The 20,380-nt window shown below is 46.8% G+C and overlaps 1 protein-coding gene across 2 annotated transcripts in view; it reads right to left on the reverse strand.

Moving 5' to 3' along the window:
* Nucleotides 1-20,380, reverse strand: part of Ncald (neurocalcin delta) — a 230,945-nt gene that overhangs the window by 16,630 nt on the left and 193,935 nt on the right. For both annotated transcript variants that reach the window (XM_051202756.1, XM_051202755.1), the window contains one exon: nucleotides 570-966. In XM_051202756.1, the coding sequence (XP_051058713.1) occupies nucleotides 570-947 (378 nt within the window). In that variant the 5' untranslated portion in view covers nucleotides 948-966. The remainder of the gene's footprint in view (nucleotides 1-569; nucleotides 967-20,380) is intronic.

Below are 20,380 nucleotides of genomic sequence, written 5' to 3' on the forward strand. Positions count from 1 at the left end.
GGATTAGCACACGAATGTGAAAGAATGCGTGAATTGTCAGCTTGCAAAGTAGCCCCTGGTATGAAAATGGTTTGAAATTCTTTAATCTCTTTGATGATCAGAAGTCACTGCAGGGTGCCTGTGGTACTTGCAATCATGAATATTAACCATCGGGGTATGGGGCATATAAAAACGGATGAGGATTATGCAGGCATGTCTGAAGGCATGTTGCATTCCTATAGTTCAGATTTGGACACTTTCAAAGGCCTGGGGATGGCTCAGGGCACCTTACAGAGAGGAGCTTGCCTCCATCCTGTTCAGTACACCTTCATGACTTACCAGGCTTTGCATCTGGTACTGAACGTGGTGGGAGGCCCCCCCTCCCCCATAAGGGTCCAGGTGTCTACTGTCACCCTCCACATGTCCCTGCATTTTTCCCACTTCCTCTTCCAAACCACAATCCAAAGCACAAGGACAATGTCTTTCCTGAACACACCAACTTATAAACTCAGTCCCACGTTCTCTCCTGTGTACCTTTTGAGTCTTTCTTGTGACATGTGCCCTTCTCTCTAAGAGGCCAGGGGCCCTACCTGTACAATCTCCAGCATCTCTGCCTTGCTGATGTAGCCATTGCCATCCAGGTCATACATGCTGAAGGCCCACTTCAGCTTCTGCTCCAGCTTGCCCCTTGACGTTACACTCAGGGCTATGATGAACTCTCTAAAGTCTATTGTCCCATCTCCATTTGCATCAAAGGTGCGGAAGACGTGCTCTGCAAATTTGGAAGCATCCCCATAAGGGAAGAAGTTCCCGTATATTTTCTTAAACTCTTCCATTGACAAGTGTCCACTGGGGCAGTCTCTCAAGAAGCCTTTGTACCACTCCTGGATCTCGTGCTCGGTGAAGTCTGTGCTCTCCAGCAAGTCCTGCATGACTTCAGGACGCAGCTTGCTGTTCTGTTTCCCCATTCTGGTGGCAAGAATTCAGCTGCAGAGGGAAAAGAAAATACATAGCATATGTATTTAGAGCTAGCCTTTAGGGTCATGTGATCATTTGGTATTGTTTCCTGGAAGAGGGAAAAGCGAACAAACTCTATACTAACCTGGTAGCTAAACAAAATGATGGCAAACAGGTCAGTCAAGGATGCAGAAAAGGCATGCTAGCCAGAACCATCTGGAAAGTAAGCAATGGGTGGGTGGATGGATGGATGGATGGTCAGATGGGTGAATAGATGGTCAGGTAGGCAGATGGATGGTCAGGTAGAAAGAAAGGTGGAGAGACAGAGTCAGGCAGACAGACACATCTTAGCATGTTTCATAGTCATTATGCTTCCATGTAAAGTGTGGCTCATGAATTCTGGACACCATAAGTGCAGGAAGAAAGAATGGAAACACACGGTAAACCTCTGTCTAGCTACTCTGGTTAGTTAGATCCACAGGGACTTGCTGGCCACTTTGCATATAGATGGTAAAGGGGACGCTTCGGAAACATAGTCATGTTCTGTGATTATGGCTTAGGGAATAGGTCAACCTCAGTTTTCTAAATTATATATAACCTTGTACTTTCTTATCCCAACAGTAGCACATGTCCACAATCAGACGGTAGCACATCAAGTGACACGTCCAGAAAACCAGCATCTTCCAAATCCTAATCATTGAGACAGATGCAGCTAGCATTTTGGTGCGTATGTTCCAGGATTGTATGTGTGGGCTTGTTTAAATATGTTATTAATATCTAGTTCCCAGATTAGCTATTTTTTTTAACTTAACAGTGGCACAAAAGTGATATATATATATTCAGCAGGAGTTGTACTTTTGTGAATTTTGGGCATTGTCCAGGCCGGTGATGTTTGGGTCTGTGCTCTCTCAATGGCATGGCTACCGTTGAGCCTCAGCTCTGTGGGTGGCATGCCATGAGGAGGCTACAGATACTCTCCAGCAGGAGGCCTTCCACTTGTGACTCTCCTTACCCTCAAAAGTTTTATGTGACTATGGCTCACAGGTATATAAAACAGATATGCAAATGAGACATTTACTTACAACAAACCAGAAATTATCTTAAAACAATTCTTTTATAAACATATACATTTTCCATTTGTTAAAGGCAACAGCAGTATTAATTACCCAATCATGAGATGGGTATGTTTGTTTGCCTAAGCCAGAGACACACTGATTCCAGACAAATAGGAGGAGGGTTGACAGAAGAAGAATATTAACCGAAAATACTAACCGTCTTTGTTTTCTGTGACTAAACCACTATGTTTCCACTGGAATGGAAACCTTTATGTATAGAGTCCACACTTCGGAGTTCATAGCATAAAGGAGACTTGAATCTATCTGAGCTCTTTCAGGCAGCCCCCTTTTGCCTTGTGGGGTGTGGCAGCATGGTGTGTGATTCAAAGTGTGCAAGGTGTGTACATTGTGCCTGTGGAGCCGACTCTGAAGCGAAGTCTCATGATGCAACTCGAGCAAGCTCTGACAGAAACATCGAAGATTCATTATATGTTTGATTTTGAGCTTGAGAGTTTTGCCTGCATGTCTGTCTGTGCACCCATGTGGGCCTGGTGCCTGATGAGGTCAGAAGAGGCCATTGGACGCCCTGGAACTGGAATTTTGGACAGTTGTGAGCTGACATATGGGTGCTGGGAACTGACCTGGGCCACTTGCAAAAGCAGCCAGTGCTTTCAACCCCTGAGCCACCTCTCCAGCCCTTGAATTAATTTTTGGTTTTCAGAAACCATTTACCTGATGCCAAATTGTTCACACCCTACACACTCTGTTGAAGGATCTCAGGTGGAGCCCTGACCTGCAGCGAGAGCTTTGTTCTGCAGCGGGCTGGGGTGCCGGGGTTCTGGGTAGGTAAGATGTGTTTGATGCATTTTAAGCACAAATCACAATATCACAACTTATATGAGTTTAATGGGACTTAGCCTCACCATGAGTTAAGGAGTGCTTGTACTTCTTAATATTTTTTTTCCATGAGAAAAAGGTTTATTCATTTGTGTCTAATGTATGTTTGGATATGTGTGTCTCTGCCCATGGGTGGAGGTCATGGAAACCAACCAGTAAGTCACAGCAATTCTCCTGTCCCTGCTCTCTCTGGGTTGGGGTTACAGGTCTACACTGTTCACACAGGTGGTGGGATCTGAACTGTGAACCCGAAGATTGCACAGCAACGGCTCTTAACTGCTGAGCCATCTCCCTAGCCCCTAGTTTCCATTTGCAAAACAGAAGTGCACACTCTGGTGTTCCGGTGTGGGGAGCCCCTTTGATGGGGGAGGTGGTGGCTGTAAATTCTACTCACATAGCCATTTTGTGTCCGTCCAGCTTTTCTCAGGCTTCTGGGGATGAGAGGGTCAGATGTGACCTTTCCCTTAGGACACCCTTAGGCACAGAGGTGGGGGTGGCAGCGAGTATGGAGTCAGAAGGTCGAAAGTGGGTGTGGTGGGGTGGTGCAGGGACGAGGGGGCTCAGGAGCAGAGGAGGGGGTGCCCATGGGGGAGAGGGCAGAGGTACAGGGGGGAGGGCCACCCATGGGTGATGGGAAGGGGGAGGGGGCAGAGGTACAGGGAGCAGGAGCACTCGTGGGGGTTGGGGGAGAGGAATCAGGTGCAGGGAGAAGGGGGGGCTTAGGTGTAGGGAAGAGGAGGCAGAGGCACTGGGAGGAGGGACACCGGTGGGGAATGGGGGTGGGGAAGAGGGGGGAGGGAGAGGTGCTACCATAGCACATTTCTTACAGGCCGTAGTACCTGACTTTAGCCGAGGACTTTCAGACCATTGTGCAGTGTTGTGGTAAAACTCCCCAACAAAAATCAACTCAGGGTGGGAAAGGATTTGTTTCAGGTCACAGGCCATCATGGAGGGAAGCCAGGGAAGGGACATAAGCGTAAGCATGAAGCAGAATCCATGAAGGAATGCTGCTTGCTGGCTGCCTTGAAGGCTCAAGCCATCTGCCTAGAGGATGGTGCCGCCCACAGTGGTCTGGGGCTCTCCTAAATCAATTAGCAGTTGAGACAACCCTTCACAGACATAGCCACAGGCCAATCTGGTCTAGGCAATTCCTCTCAAAATTGACTGGAGGCTGTCAGGGTGATAGTCAAGCTAACTAGGACTTGTAGTCAGGATCCATCCCTTCTCATAGAAGAGGCTCCATCCGTGAATTTTACAGGCGCTCTGAAGGACAATCCAGACCAATTTTAATCCTGACTGCGTGTATTTCCCACAGCAGGATCTTTATCATCAGCCTCCCTGCTGTTGTCTGCCCTGCAGGCAGATCATAAAGGGGGAGGAGGTTGGTGTTGCCTCTCCTTGGCCCATCCTACAGGGCATAGTGTGAGCTAAAAACAAAGGAACAAGGGGGGGGGCATCACTCATTGGTAGACAGAAAGATGACTGACTTCCAGATGGACATGCAGGATAGTCTTGGAAGAGGAGCTTTGCCAGGAGGCAGACTGGCTTTGCCATGCTATTTGTCACACTAGAAGCTACCAGATGATTATTAGAGTCGCAACTTGGTCTCGGGGCCTCTGATATGGAACAGTCTGTCTGAGGCCCCCACTCAGAAGAAATTCCCACAGGGCAGTGTTTGAGTCTCTCAGTACTCAAACCTCTGTAACATCTATAGATCGGGAAATGAGAGGGATCCTTAGGAATCGCCTGGCTGGCTAGTTTTGATTTTCTCAAGTTTTATTTTCTCTGTAGTTGACACATGATAACTGTACATATGTGGCTTACAACGTGTTCTTTTTAGAGATGCCTGCCCAGTGTGATGATCAGATCAGGCTAATTAGAACATGCATCATCTCAAACATCCACCAAAGCCTCTTTTCTAGCTGTTTGGAAACACAAGATACACTGTTGTTAATGATGCCCTACTGTGTGGGAGAAACAAAGCCTGTCCCCTCATTCAGCTGTGGCACTCAGTCTCACTGCTTTGTAGACTCTGAGTTCTGCACTGCAGATGGGAATTGGCCCTGCTTTGGCTAACATACAGCAACCTCTTGAGGGATGAGGAGAAGAAGGACTTTCCTTCTATTAGCATGAGCAACAGCTGCAAGGAGGCCTCGTTTGGAGGTTTGTGTGAATGTGAAGTTGAGCAAAACCCACTTATATAGAGAGGAAAAAAAAAAAGACTTACAAATGAAGCACAGATCTAATTTATAAACCAAACATTCCAATAATGTCTGCTTCCCTCTCCTGGAAGTAAAAATCCTCCCAAAGATAGAGGCTGCTTTGTATTAAAATTTTAAAAACCTAATTTAGTTGCTACGTTGGCAATTTGCCTGAGGCCAGAATTCAGAAACAAGAATTGATACATAATGCAAAAGTTTGCAGGGAGCCAAAACATTTAATGGAATTTACAAGTGATTTTAAGTTCTCCTTTGGGGAGGTCTGTGGACGTCAGCTCTTGTATAGTATTCAGATTGCCACCATTACAGTTCTGTTCTGTGCAAATCATCCGGTACCTGAGGAAGTAGAGGGGATTGCTATTCTAATGTTTAAATCTACCTGTTTAAAGAAATATTTCTTTTCCTGTAGAAACATACTCTATTTCTTTAAAGTCAATTTATGGCCCTTTCCTAGCGTTTATTAAGAGCTTCTCACTTATTAGCTGTTTTATACAAGGAACAACATTGCCTCAACATTCTGACTAAGTCTCTCACAAGACTGATCTGTGTGCAGCTATTTTTCAGTAAACACTAATTAAACCACATTCACAATCTCATTAGCACAGAAAGATCGTGACACAAACAGAGAGAAGAGCATAAACTAAGTCATCTGGAAAGCAGATATTTGAGCTCTGTCCAGGATTCGTTTCTAGAATTGTCAACAAACACTTGAATGAGTACTGATGCCTGAACTTGGCAAAGTCATCTGCAATTGTTTGTCAAACAGAAAACAAAAGCCTTGATATGCCATAGGCTTTCATTCATGGGTAGACCTGTGAAAGGCTTTCCTTCATGGGTAGACCTGTGATAGGCTTTCGTTCGTGGGTAGACCTGTTATAGGCTTTCCTTCATGGGTAGACCTGTGATAGGCTTTCCTTCATGGGTAGACCTGTGATAGGCTTTCGTTCGTGGGTAGACCTGTGATAGGCTTTCCTTCATGGGTAGAGCTGTGATAGGCTTTCGTTCATGGGTAGACCCACGGTAGACTTTCACTCACTGGGTAGAGGGGAGGAAGGCCTGAAGGTTTCATTTTGGAAAATGGGAGTGTGTGCCTGTTTGAACAGAGAGGAGGGCATGGAGACTAACAATAGGGAAATACTGCCTTCATTAATGGTTAGGAAAAACAAAACAAAAACTAGTGCAGAGGGAAAAGTTGCACCCTGGGTCAAATCCTCTGCGTTGCTCCACACAGTCATTCGCTGATCTTGTGCTATTGAACACAGTGGGACAGAGGAGAGGGCTGGAAACAGTTCATCAGGAATGAGCAGGCCATGCTCTCGAGAGGACCTGAGTTCAGTGCCCACCACCACACCCCCACATTGGGAGGTTCACAATCCCTGTAACTCCCATCCCCCAGGAGATCTGCCCATGCATAAACATACACACACATAAATGAAATAAGATTTTTTTTTTTTAAGAAAATGCTTGGATCAAAGTCTAGCTCTGTTGTTTAATTGCTGAGTAAATCATTTAATTTGGGAGTGCAACTCAGGAAAATGAATTTAATATTGCAAGTTCACATTTCATTGACCCGATGTGGGCATTCAATGAAATAGTCACCTATATAAAGTTGGCTTAGGAATGGTTTTCATGGTAACCCCAAAGACTGGTGTGCTGCCAGTTTGGTTCCCAGTAGTGTTGAAATGGTAGAGTCATTAAGAGGTGAGGCCTGGTAGAAGGTTATGTGGCTCCTCCATCTCCAATGATGTAATGTCATCTTGCAGGAGAGGGTGAGTCCCTTGGATTAGTTCCTGAGAGAATGGCTTATTACAAAAGTCCCTTCCCCTTCCCAGCTTCTTGCTTCCTACCTTGCCATGTGACTTCTCTCCCTGTCTGTCATACATGCTCTTGACATGATGCCACCTACCATGCTGTGGTATGACTTGAAGACCCTTACCAGGGGTCAAATAGACAGAGCTACATAATCACAGCCTTCTTATCTCCAAAACTATGAAGTAAATAAACTTCCTTTCTGTGTGAAGGCATTCCCAGATATTTTGTTTTAGGAAAATAAAAGATTAAGACAATGGTCCTTCATACACTATTTTCCTGAACACTCACATTAGCCCTATTGTGATAGGCAGGGCAGGGTTTCTTCATTTTGTTAGCAAAGAGATTAAAATTCAGAAAGACTAATTGACATCACCTAAGTAACACAGCTCACTGAGAAGCCAGCATGTGAGCCTGGATGGCTGTCCACTGGCTTTTTCGTTCTGCCCTATATTATATTATGGACAAAGCACATGCCGAAATAAAATGTTAGAAGGAAGTAGATGAGAGAGAGCAGACAGTATCCTGCTGTGGCCCCTTTATGCCACAAATAGGTACTAAGTGTCTGTCAGAGAGAGTTTTGGGGACCCACTAGGAGCCAAGCAGGCCAAGACCCTCCTTAAATAGAGTTTATAGTCAGTGACAAGAGACATACAGGAAACAAGAACGGTAGGTGAAATGTTGGAGATGTGCCATGGAGGAGATGAAGAGGGATGGTAAGTGGCAGATGTGCTAGAATTTTGAATAAGAAGCCAGAGAAGGCCCCATTGAGAAAGGGCCATGGACCAGAGCAGAGTCGTGAGGAGGTCTCCATGGATGGATGACAACAGGTAGCTAAATGGTTCTGAACTAGGGGTATATATACACAGCATGACCCAGCAGGACCGCGAGGGACCAGATCCTCTGTGGGTCCTAGGAGACATGCAAGGGTGTGGCCTTGAGCTAGAGTAGTGAAGGAGTGGCTTGTTTCCACCAGTGTCACTGTGACTGTTGTACTAAGACAAGCTCAAGACAGACAACTCTGAGGAGACCAGTGAGGTCTGGAGCCTTGCAGTGGTCCAGACATGGGCTGTGATGTCTGGAAGCAGGACAGTCACAGCCCTGGGGTCACGTGGCTGGATTCCAGATATAGCTTGATAGTAGAGTTCCTGGGTTGTAAGGTGGTGTTGGTGAGAACAAAATAAAACAGAAGTTCAGCCTGATGCCAAGGCTCTGGCGTCAGTAGCTCCAAGTACGGATACAGAAATGGGGAAAATTCAGAAGTAGGGCTTTGGGGTGAGTTGGGGGTCACGGACCTCTCAAATGTGCACGCGGTAATCCCAAGAGGTCTATTGTACATGCAGCTGCAGAAATCAAGCAGCTAATTGGATACCTACAAGTCTGGAGTCAGAGGGGGTCCGTGGAGCCAATATGATTTGGGAAGGCATCGGCATACGTAGAGTTTACAGCCAACATTCTTAATGTCTCTGAAGCCACTGCGCCGGACATTATCACTCTGGCATTCGGACCAGGAACAATGGGATGGAACCAACCGAAGAGAGGGAGAAGGCAGAGCTGGCAGGTGATAGGACAATACACAGAGACCGCATTCCCCTCAGTGGGCGGCCGCCCTTCATGCCCACTTCAAGGCTGCACACTGGCGGTGCGCTGGAGCTCCCAGCTTCCAGTCTGGATCTTTCTATCTTTCCCAGATCCCAGTCAACCCCATCTCAGTAAAGAGCTCCCCCCTCACCCTTCACTTGCTCATTCCAAGACACAAGGGTCACCCGTGATTCCTTTTGCTTTAACTCCTCTGACATAGGCCATTGATTCTCTACCCAAAATGTCCGGTCCACCTTGCCCACCATCTTTATCACCATGGCAGCAAAGACACCAGTGCGCTAGTCTTTCCTGGTCACCAAGGCCTTCCCTTGCCTGAGCCCCACTTTTTACCCTCAGTTCCTTCCTTTTTGTCCCAGTCCCCATCCATCCACTCAGCCTCGGAGTGACTTTTAACAAAACACACACAAGCCATGCTACGCCACTCCTCTGCTTCAAGTTCCCTGGTTTGCACTGGATTTTGAGATAAGGCGTTGGAACAGAAGTTGGTTTCAAATCTGTGTGCCCCATGTTCATCTCCACAAATCCTACAGGACTTCCCACCACCCTCAAAACATGGTCTGTGCTCCCTCTGCTTGTCCACGCACTGTGCTGATTCTGAGTCAACTCCAGCGTTCCCTCAGCCTCTCTCCACCCCAGACTGCAGCGTCCCCCCAGCCTCTCTCCACCCCAGACTGCAGCGTCCCCCCAGCCTCTCTCCACCCCAGACTGCAGCGTCCCCCCAGCCTCTCTCCACCCCAGACTGCAGCGTCCCCCCAGCCTCTCTCCACCCCAGACTGCAGCGTCCCCCCAGCCTCTCTCCACCCCAGACTGCAGCGTCCCCCCAGCCTCTCTCCACTCCAGATGCCTTGCACATTTCTTAGGGACCATTTTTCCTCAGGTGAGAACACACCTGCTTCATCAAACACTGGCGTCCTATTCTCAATAGTTTATTCCAAGAAGGGCATCGTGGAATTTCTTAATTTATTTTGAGCCACACCCAATCTTCTAGGGGACTGGAGAGAAAAGGAAAGTGGAAGAAAAGGAAGGAAAAGAAAAATAAAGGAAAGAAAAAAGAGAAGAGAAGAAAGCAGAACAGAGGAGAGCAGAGCAGAGCAGAGCAGAGGAGAGGAGAGGAGAGCAGAGCAGAGGAGAGGAGAGGAGAGCAGAGGAGAGGAGAGGAGAGGAGAGCAGAGGAGAGGAGAGCAGAGGAGAGGAGAGGAGAGCAGAGCAGAGGAGAGGAGAGGAGAGCAGAGGAGAGCAGAGGAGAGCAGAGGAGAGCAGAGGAGAGGAGAGGAGAGCAGAGGAGAGGAGAGGAGAGCAGAGGAGAGGAGAGCAGAGGAGAGGAGAGCAGAGGAGAGGAGAGGAGAGCAGAGGAGAGGAGAGCAGAGGAGAGGAGAGGAGAGCAGAGGAGAGGAGAGCAGAGCAGAGGAGAGGAGAGGAGAGCAGAGGAGAGGAGAGGAGAGCAGAGGAGAGGAGAGGAGAGCAGAGGAGAGGAGAGCAGAGCAGAGGAGAGCAGAGCAGAGGAGAGGAGAGGAGAGCAGAGGAGAGCAGAGGAGAGCAGAGGAGAGGAGAGGAGAGCAGAGGAGAGGAGAGGAGAGCAGAGGAGAGCAGAGGAGAGCAGAGGAGAGGAGAGGAGAGCAGAGGAGAGGAGAGGAGAGCAGAGGAGAGGAGAGCAGAGGAGAGCAGAGGAGAGGAGAGCAGAGGAGAGGAGAGGAGAGCAGAGGAGAGGAGAGCAGAGGAGAGGAGAGCAGAGGAGAGGAGAGCAGAGGAGAGGAGAGGAGAGCAGAGCAGAGGAGAGCAGAGGAGAGCAGAGGAGAGGAGAGGAGAGGAGAGCAGAGGAGAGCAGAGGAGAGGAGAGGAGAGGAGAGCAGAGGAGAGGAGAGAAGAAGATTTTGGTCATAGATGGAAAAGAACAAATACATGAAAAGACAACAAATTATCAGTACAGAATCAAGAATTTGACAGGTAAAGCCAACATTCCATCAAAAAAGAAAAGCAATCACACCTACAAACAAACAAACAAACAAACAGCACACTTCCACTAAAGCCCTTGTGGCCAGTGGAGGGCATGGTCTCCCTTCCTCCCTTTCTGCATCTGTGGAGGGAAGGAGGTGTGGCCTTGCAATCCTGCGATTCCCCAAAAGGTTCTGGAAACCCTGCAACCTCATCCCTCAGCTCCCAGAATTAGATTTTCCAGGGAAAAGCCCATAACTTACCCTCGACAGCCTGGCTAACTTTGGAGGAGAAGTCTCAATGTGAGCTGCACCGAGGTCTCCTAAAATGGAATTTACAAGGTGCTAGCGGCCAAAGTCACATTTTCTGCAATGAACACGGAACCCTCGGCAGTCCGCAGAAGAGACCAGGGTGGCTAAAATGCCTGCCTTGTGTGGCGCAGCCCAACCCTGCCTGCTAAGCATCGCTTTGCCTCTTCTGCTTCAGTTGTGAAACCATAGCTAGAAAAAATGGTTTCTAAAACACCAGGAAGAAAATTATAAATGCGATTGACAAGTAGGAAAGTGTGTCCTTTACCATGACTTGTTTTAATGCCTGCATCTGACTAGTGATGGTTAAAAAAAATCTACAAATTTGCTTTTGTGTTGTCTGTTCATGATTCTTACTGGGGGAAAGCATGAGGGGCCTCAGAACTTTCCTTCAGCAAACCCAGTGGAGTAGGACAGGAGGCCACCCAAACCAACTGGCACACTCACTCAGGCAGACTAGGAAATTAAACAGCAATGCAGAGAGAGAGAGAGAGGGAGGGAGAGAGAGAGAGAGAGAGGGAGGGAGAGAGAGAGAGGGAGAGAGAGAGGGAGAGAGAGAGAGAGAGAGAGAGAGGGAGGGAGAGAGAGAGAGAGAGAGAGAGAGAGAGAGAGAGAGAGAGAGAGAGAGAGGTTAGATATGAAAGAGTGAGGGCTGGGAGGGAGTGTTATATCTCTACGTCATCTTTTCCAGAACCAGAGTATTGTTTTCCTCTAGTCTGTGCTAAGACAAGCTGAGGTAAGGGCACAGGACTCACAGTCCCACACAGGAAACAAAACAGCTTGCTGAAGAGGTTGGAAGAGCAAGCCGCTCTTACAGAGGAGCCGGTTCAGTTCCCAGCACCCACTTGGCAGCTCAACTGTCTGTGACTGCAGGTCCAGGGAATGACGTCCTCTTTTGATGTCCATGAACTACTGCATGCAGAGGTAGTGCATGTTAAATTCACACAGGCACACACATAAATCAGAAAGGAAGGAAGGAAGGTAGGAAGGAAGGAAGGAAGGAAGAGTTTAGCGGCTTGTTGATATCATTTAATGACGGCACGAAGCCATTGCTTATAGTGAAATCTCTCATCCAGGAAACGGCTCATGCTTCCTGTGTGATGGTCACACACCCACACCCACTTTCTCTGCACGAGGTGACTGGTCACTGCCCAGGCCTTTACATACTCCAAAGCTGACCCAGCGAAGAGACCATGTGAATGTCGGATAAGGGTTTTATGTCCATGGCCACTGAACTACTGGGGTAGAGTTGACTACACCACGTCAGGGGCTGGAGAAATGTGGGAGCTCCGGGGCCCAGTAGTCTCCCAGGCCTGCAACAGCCCTACTAGGTGGAGCTGCTTGGAAATCTGATCCAACAAATGTCTGCTCAACTCATTATACTACATTACTTATTTTAAACCACAAACTATCACATAACAGTGATCACTGTGACAGCAGGGCGGGGCACTGAGATTCCTGGACTGGGGCAGCAAAGGGATCAGCTTCAGCCATCCAGGCCACATCTCTTACCGGAGGCTCAAGTCCCCAATTTTAGACTTCCTCAGGGGTGGGGGGGGGCACAAATGCATTTAGTAAGTGGTTCCAGGCCCCGTGGAGTCCAAGAATAGTTCATAATTTTTAAAATTTATTTGGCATACTGCTTCCGGGCTTACAAGGCATAGTTCTATAAAAATAATCCTACTAGGGGTAAGGAAGTAGCAAGAATCGGGTCTGGGATGTAATTCACAGCAGTTTCATTAATGATTTCACCTCTTGCTCTGAAAGGTTTTGACTTCAGTACGAGGACAGGAGTTACAAAGACATGACCAGTTTGACAAGTTCATGCAGCCGGGTTCCCTTGAAATATTGTGTGAAAGAGTATTTTTATATTAAAGAATCAGAGGATAAAGACTTAAGTATTTGCCTAAGGTTAGCTAGCGAGGCTCAGTGGATAGAGGCTGAACACTTTGCATTCTCCCTAGTCAGTGCAGGGATTTGGAAGAAAACACAGCAGATGGTAGGGGGAGGGTGGGGTGCATGCGTGTGTGCGTGCGTGCGTGCGTGTGCGTGTGTGTGTGTATGTGTGTGTGTGTGTGTGTGTTTAGGGAAAAGCCTTCCTGTTTGCCTATGTACTCTCTGGCTATTATTTTCATCCCTCATTCACAGATGCAATCTTAGTCTAAAGGAAGTCATGGAGACTAAATAGCCACAAAGTAATCAGAATGAATCCAACAAAGGTTCTTCAGTATGCCTGGGTGGGTTTACTCCAGATGATCCTGTGAGCCCACCTCATCCCTTTCACACCCGAGACCACCAAGAATATATATCTTCTGCTCTTTCTAGATGCTAACAAGAGTGGTTCACTCTGAACTCTTCGATGTCTCTAGTCCTCACATCACAGTAATTTTCAATAGATTAAAAATGTATATAAAAAGAACAGCTCTAGAAAAATGCAGAAAATAAAGTGTTTGCAAATATCTATAAGTAGGTCAAACATGCTCTGGGTCTCTCTTGGCCTTCACACCCAGGCTGGGGACTGCTGAAGCAGTATCAGACAGAGCTACAGTATTTGTCACTTTTCTCATGGTGGTGACAAAACATTCGACAGAGGTGACTTGAGGGAAGAAGGATTCATTTTGGCTTGTGGTTCAGAGGGACAGTCCATCGTGATGAAGTGGCTCAGCCTGTGACAGTGGAGCCTGTGGCTGGTGACATCAAGGAGGCAGATTAGAAGCAAAGAGCTCAGGCTTAAGCTGGAAGGAATTATCAACACCCCTGCCCCCTCCTCACTCCCCACAACAGCATCTTAGTTTGCCAGATAGGAACCACGTCCACACCAACAGTTATCTACATCACCATGATCTGGGGACCAAATGGACAAACCCACCAGCATGTGGGGTGCACTCACACACCAACCTTAATTCTTGTCCCCATGCTAACCAGGCCAGGTCAAGCATAAACACCCTGCTGCCTGGGTCCTTTATATATAGTCACACACTTGAAAATGTCCACATTGCTGGACCTAGAAATGTCCTGACCTCATCAAAGGCAAGTGCAAAGAAAACCATTTTCTGACTTTTCTACATTAATGTGACTTCTGGTCAATCAAGCTTAGCCACAACTGCAAAGAGTTTATCGGCAGGCTCAGGTCAGCAGACACCATGCCTTCCAGTATAGCCTCTTATGGCGAGTGGCGGAGATGAGCTAGGCAGAGGTGACTCTAGAGCTGTGCATTGTAGGTGTGCCTGAGGACTCCAGTATGTTTGCTCTCATAGCCAAATCCAGACTTAGAGGATGAGGTCGGACTAGATGATTATAGCTGAAGAATGCCAGAGGGAAATATTAAATTCATGTGAGCAATTTTGTTGAGGGAGAAAGCAATAAAGGCAGGGTGTGGTACAGTGAACAGTGACTCTATTTGAATAACGGGGTGTGAATTTGCCAATATTCTCATGTCCCTTGGGGATGTATGAAATGACAGAGAACACCACTGTAATTTTCCAAGCCAACTGCTTGTTTTTTAAAGGGTAGCACGATTCATTGTGATAACATTATGTGAAATGAAGATTTGATTGCATTCACAGAGAAACTGATGATAGTGAAAGGTAACAGAAGCCAGGCATAAAACAGGAGTGAGTACCAGTCATAGATTAAAAGTGAATTGGATCCATTTTTCAAAATCTTAAAAACTGTATTTTAAAAGTGATATTGACAAGACACAATAACTCGATCCTTGTCTCATTCCTCATTAGTTTAAAGGATGCGTTTAAAGGATGCTTTTAGGGAGGGAATTATGAGCTCTCACCCTTAGCTGAGGCACTGTTGGCAGTTGCTGGCTTCTGGGGAAAGGGGAGTTGGTTTGCTTTAAGGGTGTGGCCCCTGGTAGGACAGCCATGTTCTGTTGAATGATCCCCACACCTATGAGTTTACAAACAGCACAAACTGGACTTGGTGAGTTTTCTCAATATGAATGTGTGTGTGTGTGTGTGTGTGTGTGTGTGTGTGTGTGTGTGTGTGTGTGTGTTTTAAAGGACACTTGAATGGTGGCGGCAGCTGGATCTGGGGGAATAGTTGGGGATAAATATGAAAAAACTACATTGTATATGTGCATGAAATCCTCAAAGAGTTAATGGAAGTATTTTATTTAAAAAAATCAGAATGAACATTACTCCTAGACTAAAAGTGTAAACCAGGCCCCATAGTACACGTAAGAATCATGGAAATCATGGAATCATGTTTTTTTTTTAAATTTCCTTCTCTCAAATTCCAGTTGAATTACTTCACAAGAATCTCCTGAAAGCTGTGTGCCTAATTAGCACAGTAGATTAAAAACCAGGTAGGGTGGGATGCTGAGGGAGCCTGCCAGTTGGTAGACCAGATAGATAACTGCTTACTATAGAAGCCTTGCTCTTTACATTTGAGGAAAACGTTTAAATCTATAATAGGTTAGGGTTAAATGTCTTTCTGTTGAGGCTGGCTTCAGAGGCAGTTTGAATGGTTGGTTTGGGCTTTATGATCACTGGGGAGAGGACAGTGTGCTTGTGGATGTTGACAGGGGGCTGGCTAGTTTTATATCAGCTTGACACAAGGTAGACTTATCTGAAAGAAGGGACTCCCAACTGAGAACATTCCCCCATAATATCCAGCTAAAGGCATTTTCTTAATTAGTGATGGATGGAGGAGGGTCCAGCCTGTTGTAGGTGATGCCATCCCTGGGCTAGTGGTCCTGGGTTCTATAAGAAAGCAGGCTAAAGCAAGGCATGAGGAGCAAGCCAGTAGGCAGCACCCCTCCATGGCCTCTGTATCAGCTCCTGCCTCCAGGTTCCTGCTGTTTGAGCTCCTGTCCTGACTTCCTTCAATGGTGGACTACAATATGGAAGTATAAGCTTTTTGGTCATGGCACTTCACTGCAGCAATAGCAACTCTAACTAGGATAACAGGTAAATACAAAGAGAAAGTGAAGACTTCCTTTTGAATTCCTCAAAGCCCTCGCAGACTCCTTAGATTCCTTCACAAAGCATAGCTGTGACATGCGGATATGGGGCTACTTTTATCAGTCAGAAAAAGTCTCTTCACAGGTTTGTGAGATGGAATTGGAAAATGCCCAAAGGATGAAGTGTGTAGGAGCTCTCTGACTGCAACACCCTGTGACTAAGTGTGAACCTGGCTGCTAGGGAGGGAACTTCAGGCAAAGAGGTCTCAGCTAACACACCAGGAAAGGGCAGTGGGGTCCCTCCAGGCCAGCAGGCAGAGGGAAACCTTGGAAGTGTGTCCTCATAAAGCCCTTAAGAGAGGCTGGCCAAACTCCAAACGCAAATGCACCCGGGCCATTGACTTGCGAGAAGGGCTGTGGAACTTGGAGGCCAGGAGGAGGGTCAGTCGCTGGCTCTCACTCCCGCTCCCTCCCCCCCCAGGCCTCCTTCCTCTTGTTCTCAGCTTCCATCATCCATGACAAATCTCCAGGCTGTGTCTCTTGCCCAGGCTCACCTAGGGGAGTCAGGGCTGAGAGCTGAGTCCCAGTCTACCTGCTGATCCTGGATCAGAACCGACTACCTTTGCAGGGTCGCATCCCCTCCCCTACCATCCTAAGCAAAACAGTGCTTAGCTTTTAGAAATGGGGACATTTTAAATAACTCAGTCTTCAAAGCAAATCACAGCTTCACATCATATAATTCAAAATTCACTTGGGGAGTGTTCACAGCCCTGGGAATAACCCTACATAAACAAGAAGTCTCTCTCCAGCTAACAGGATAGGCTGTAGGCAGAACTTTGAATGGGTTCCCTTTCTCTTTGGGTGCTGGAACTGAGCCCTGAGCCTGGGGATGCTAAGCACAAGGTCACCACATTCCATCCTTTAGCCCTGAAAGCCTGGTACCCACAGGGTCACATCTTCAGCCTGGGCGCTTTGTTCAAAGTTCCTCCTCCCAAGGCCTGGAAACATCTTGAGGATCTAAGCTTCAGGTAGAGAGGGGACCCAGTTTTGCTGTCAGTTTATCTGCCTTATCTTCATTGTCAAGGTCAAACATAATCAGGAAATGGTCTATGGGAATCTCTACTAACTTGTATCCCCAGTGCGGGAGCAGGAAGTAATCACAGTTACCTAGCAGTCCAGCTTCCTGGCTTTTTATAGAGAGGAAAAGGACTGTTTATGCCGTTCCTTGGGGTAAATGGAGGAGGGCGCTAAAGGGTTGACAAAGCCAAGCCTTTGCAGCTGTCCAGACAAGGCTGAGGGATGCATACACCTCGTTCCCAGCTCACTGGGAGTCATCATAGGCAAGGTGAGAAAGACCAACCAAAAGAATATTCCCGGATGGAAGAGATGGTTCATCTGTTAAGGGTGAATGCTACTCTTAGGAAGGATCCTATTTCACTTCAAGCACCCACCCTGGATGGTTTCTTAACCTCCTGAAACTCAGATCTGGGGGCTGGGTATGACTCCTGTGTTTCTAGAGGGCTCCTGCCCTCATGTGCACATACACACGCACAGACACATAACTAAAAAACAACAAAAAAATAAATCTTAAAAAGGAAAACCTAGCAATTACAAAGAAAGAGAAAATATCTCAAATGTATTAATCATGCTCCTCCATTGACGCAGAATAATTTACCGTTTCTCTTTGGATGATAGATGCAATTTACTATTTTAACCTACCATCTTGTAAGGGATAATCTAGGTTGTTGACCACATCGGGAATCAACTAAGACTCAAGCGGCTGGGCACCTCTGTGTGGCAGACTGCACAAAAGGCCACGGGAAAGGAAGTTTTTTCTTCTGGACACTTGCCCTTGCTGTCAATAGCAATTTCATCAATCTATCCTGTTGCCAGGGCATTCCTCCGCTGGTGTTTGAGCCTCCTCTGCTGGATGCCTGTGTGGACTGAAGACTAGCCGCTCTCTAGGAACACTTGAGGATTCCAGCACCTGACTGGGGAAAGGCAGCCTCGTAGACTGAACAACTACTGTATTCTTGGCCCTCCTGTCAGGAGATAGCCATGTTGGACTTGCTGGATCACAGACTTTAAGTCACTCTAATAAATCCCATGGGATGGATGGATATAGATATATAAATATATATTATTAATATATTCATATATATGAATAAAACAAAAATGAACACATATGTGGTATATAGTCTCTCTCTCTCTATATATATGTGTGTGTGTGTGTGTGTGTGTGTGTATGTATGTATGTATATATGTGTGTATTTATATACTCATTCTATCAGTTATTTTCCTCAGAGAACCCTAACACACATCTCTTGTTTGGAATACACATAAACCCAGACTTAAAGGGTCCAAGCAGTTCTAGGAGTGTGGAAACGGCTTTGAAATGGGCAGCTGAGACTCAGGTAAGGAAAGCCAGTCAACAGATGCTTTCTTGTCAACTCAGTTTCATACAAACTCTGAATGGATTTCTCTGAAAGTAGAAAGTTTGGGGCTGGGGAGATGGCTCCATCAACAAAGCTTGTCTTACAAGCTCGAGGACCTAAGTTCAATCCCCAGAACCTACACTAAAAAGTCAGGGATGCTCTGCAATCCATCGTAGATCGGGGAGGAGCTCATGAGGTCCCTTGCTTCCTGAAGAGTTCTTAGTGGCTGCTGTAGGAGGGAGAGTGGCTCTTCAGTGGTGTAGACAGTGGCAGGTTGCTCCTAACCCAGTAAAAAAAAAAAAAAAAAAAAAAAAAACCTCCACAATCTGCAAATAACCCTAATAAGCTCAAGTGGGTGATGAAAAAGATATGAAAATAGGACTTGCTGCGAGAAAGGGGGGATGAGGGGACAGTGGAGAGTGGAAACGGTCTCTTCTTTCCTTCCCTGCTGCTGTCACCATGGTCACCTGCTCTGCCATGAGTCTCTATGTCCCAGGCCCAACAGTCACTTTACATCACCACTGTTCACAATCCTGCCACCTGCCCAATGTTTCTGTACAGTGCGTCATTTAATCCTCATGAGGAAAGAATGGCTCACCTCACCTCGCAGACAAGGGCACTAAGGCTTAGGGAAATTAGATAGTTTCTCTAAGACTGGACAGAGAGTGCAAGTTGGGGACAGATTTGAATTCCAGGCACAGGGGACTCTAAGTTCCTGCTTTGATTACTACGGAGCACTATGTCATATAAAGGAAATGAATGGAAAGCTAGCACCTACCATAGCCTTGTGCAAGTTACCAAGCATCTTCACACCCACATCTTAGCTAACCTTCCATGAGCCTGTGAGCTAACGAGCCTGTGAGCTAGTCATCACACAAGCCTGTGAACTAGTCATCACAGGAGCCTGTGAGCTAGTCATCACACTCATCACACGAGCCTGTGAGCTAGTCATCACAGGAGCCTGTGAACTAGTCATCACATGCTGAAGCTAGGAAAGGGATTTGGTCTCCAGTGCTCCAGGGAATGCACATGTCAAATGCATTCCCAATAGCTCTGGCCCTGTTCAAATGGACATCAGCACAACTCTCAAGTCATTTTGATGTCTTCTCCCATGGCACAGAGAAACTGTAATGGAGCTAAGCCAGTGCTGGTGACTGTGTCTCCCATGCAAGGAAGCTATACCTTGATGGGAAGGTGGTTTCATTCAATCCCTAGTACTAGAAAAAAAAGGAGAACAAATAAATGAAAATAGGATACAATGAAAGAGAAACAGAAGAAAGAAGAAAAGAAAATTGCACATCTTTCAGTCTTTGTCTTTTTTTCTCAAAGAAGAATGCAAGGCTCTTCATTTCCAAGAGCGCTTTCCATTTAACCTCATCTTCCTCCTTCTGTCATGTTTAAAATTTCAAAAGATAAGAAATGCTTGGTGCTTCCACCAGCCACCTTTCACTCATAAATGACTGAATTGAATTCTTCAAGTCCCGACTGTCATCCAAGAGAAACAGACAGTGCCCTCAGCCAGATGTGATGTCGTGGTGGCCACAAGGTCTCAGGATGAAATGCCGCCAAGGAGACGAGAAGAGACAGGAGACCGGCTGTGGACAGCACTCAGTTGCCCGATGGGTGCCACAGTGCCAGCGGTGTGAGAGACCTCTCTGCTGCAGGCCAGGGTGCAGCTTTTGAGGCGCTCGTCTGAAAACATTCCAACAAGGGACACCACATCAACCACCGTGGTCCTCCAGCCCCGCAGCCTGCCTCTTCCTTCTGTTGGCCAGGGTTGCCTTCCTGCGCAGAGCCTGGGGGAGTGATGGTTCCACACGAACCACAGTGTGAACCACTTGCTACCATCCACATGGCCCTTCCCCCCTGTGATGATACAGGGCTGGCTGGGTACTTCAGAAAATACCCCCAAAGGCTTGCGGTTAGCCGAGAGAGCAAGGGAAGCAACACGTTACTGCCTAGTTGGTTCATAAAGAAAAAAAAGTGAAAAAAAAAACCAGATATATGATTAAAATTATAATTTTAAGTATTTAATGTTCTCATGAATTTATGCTTTTTGAGCATATCATGATTTGATGCACCATGATTGTAACACTGGCTAGCAGACTATAGGAATCAGAGACTATTCATTCATGCTTACCACAGGTGCTGTGCTCAGGGCTTCATGGGTAAGTGGCATGAGGGAGTCCTGGAGTACTGAATCGCTATAGCAACTTACATGGAGATAGTGACAAAAGTTATCAACATGGTTTTCTGTGACTGTGAGGCCACT

This window comes from Phodopus roborovskii, unplaced genomic scaffold (genome assembly GCF_943737965.1).
Source record: "Phodopus roborovskii unplaced genomic scaffold, PHOROB, whole genome shotgun sequence".
NCBI lineage: Eukaryota > Metazoa > Chordata > Mammalia > Rodentia > Cricetidae > Phodopus > Phodopus roborovskii.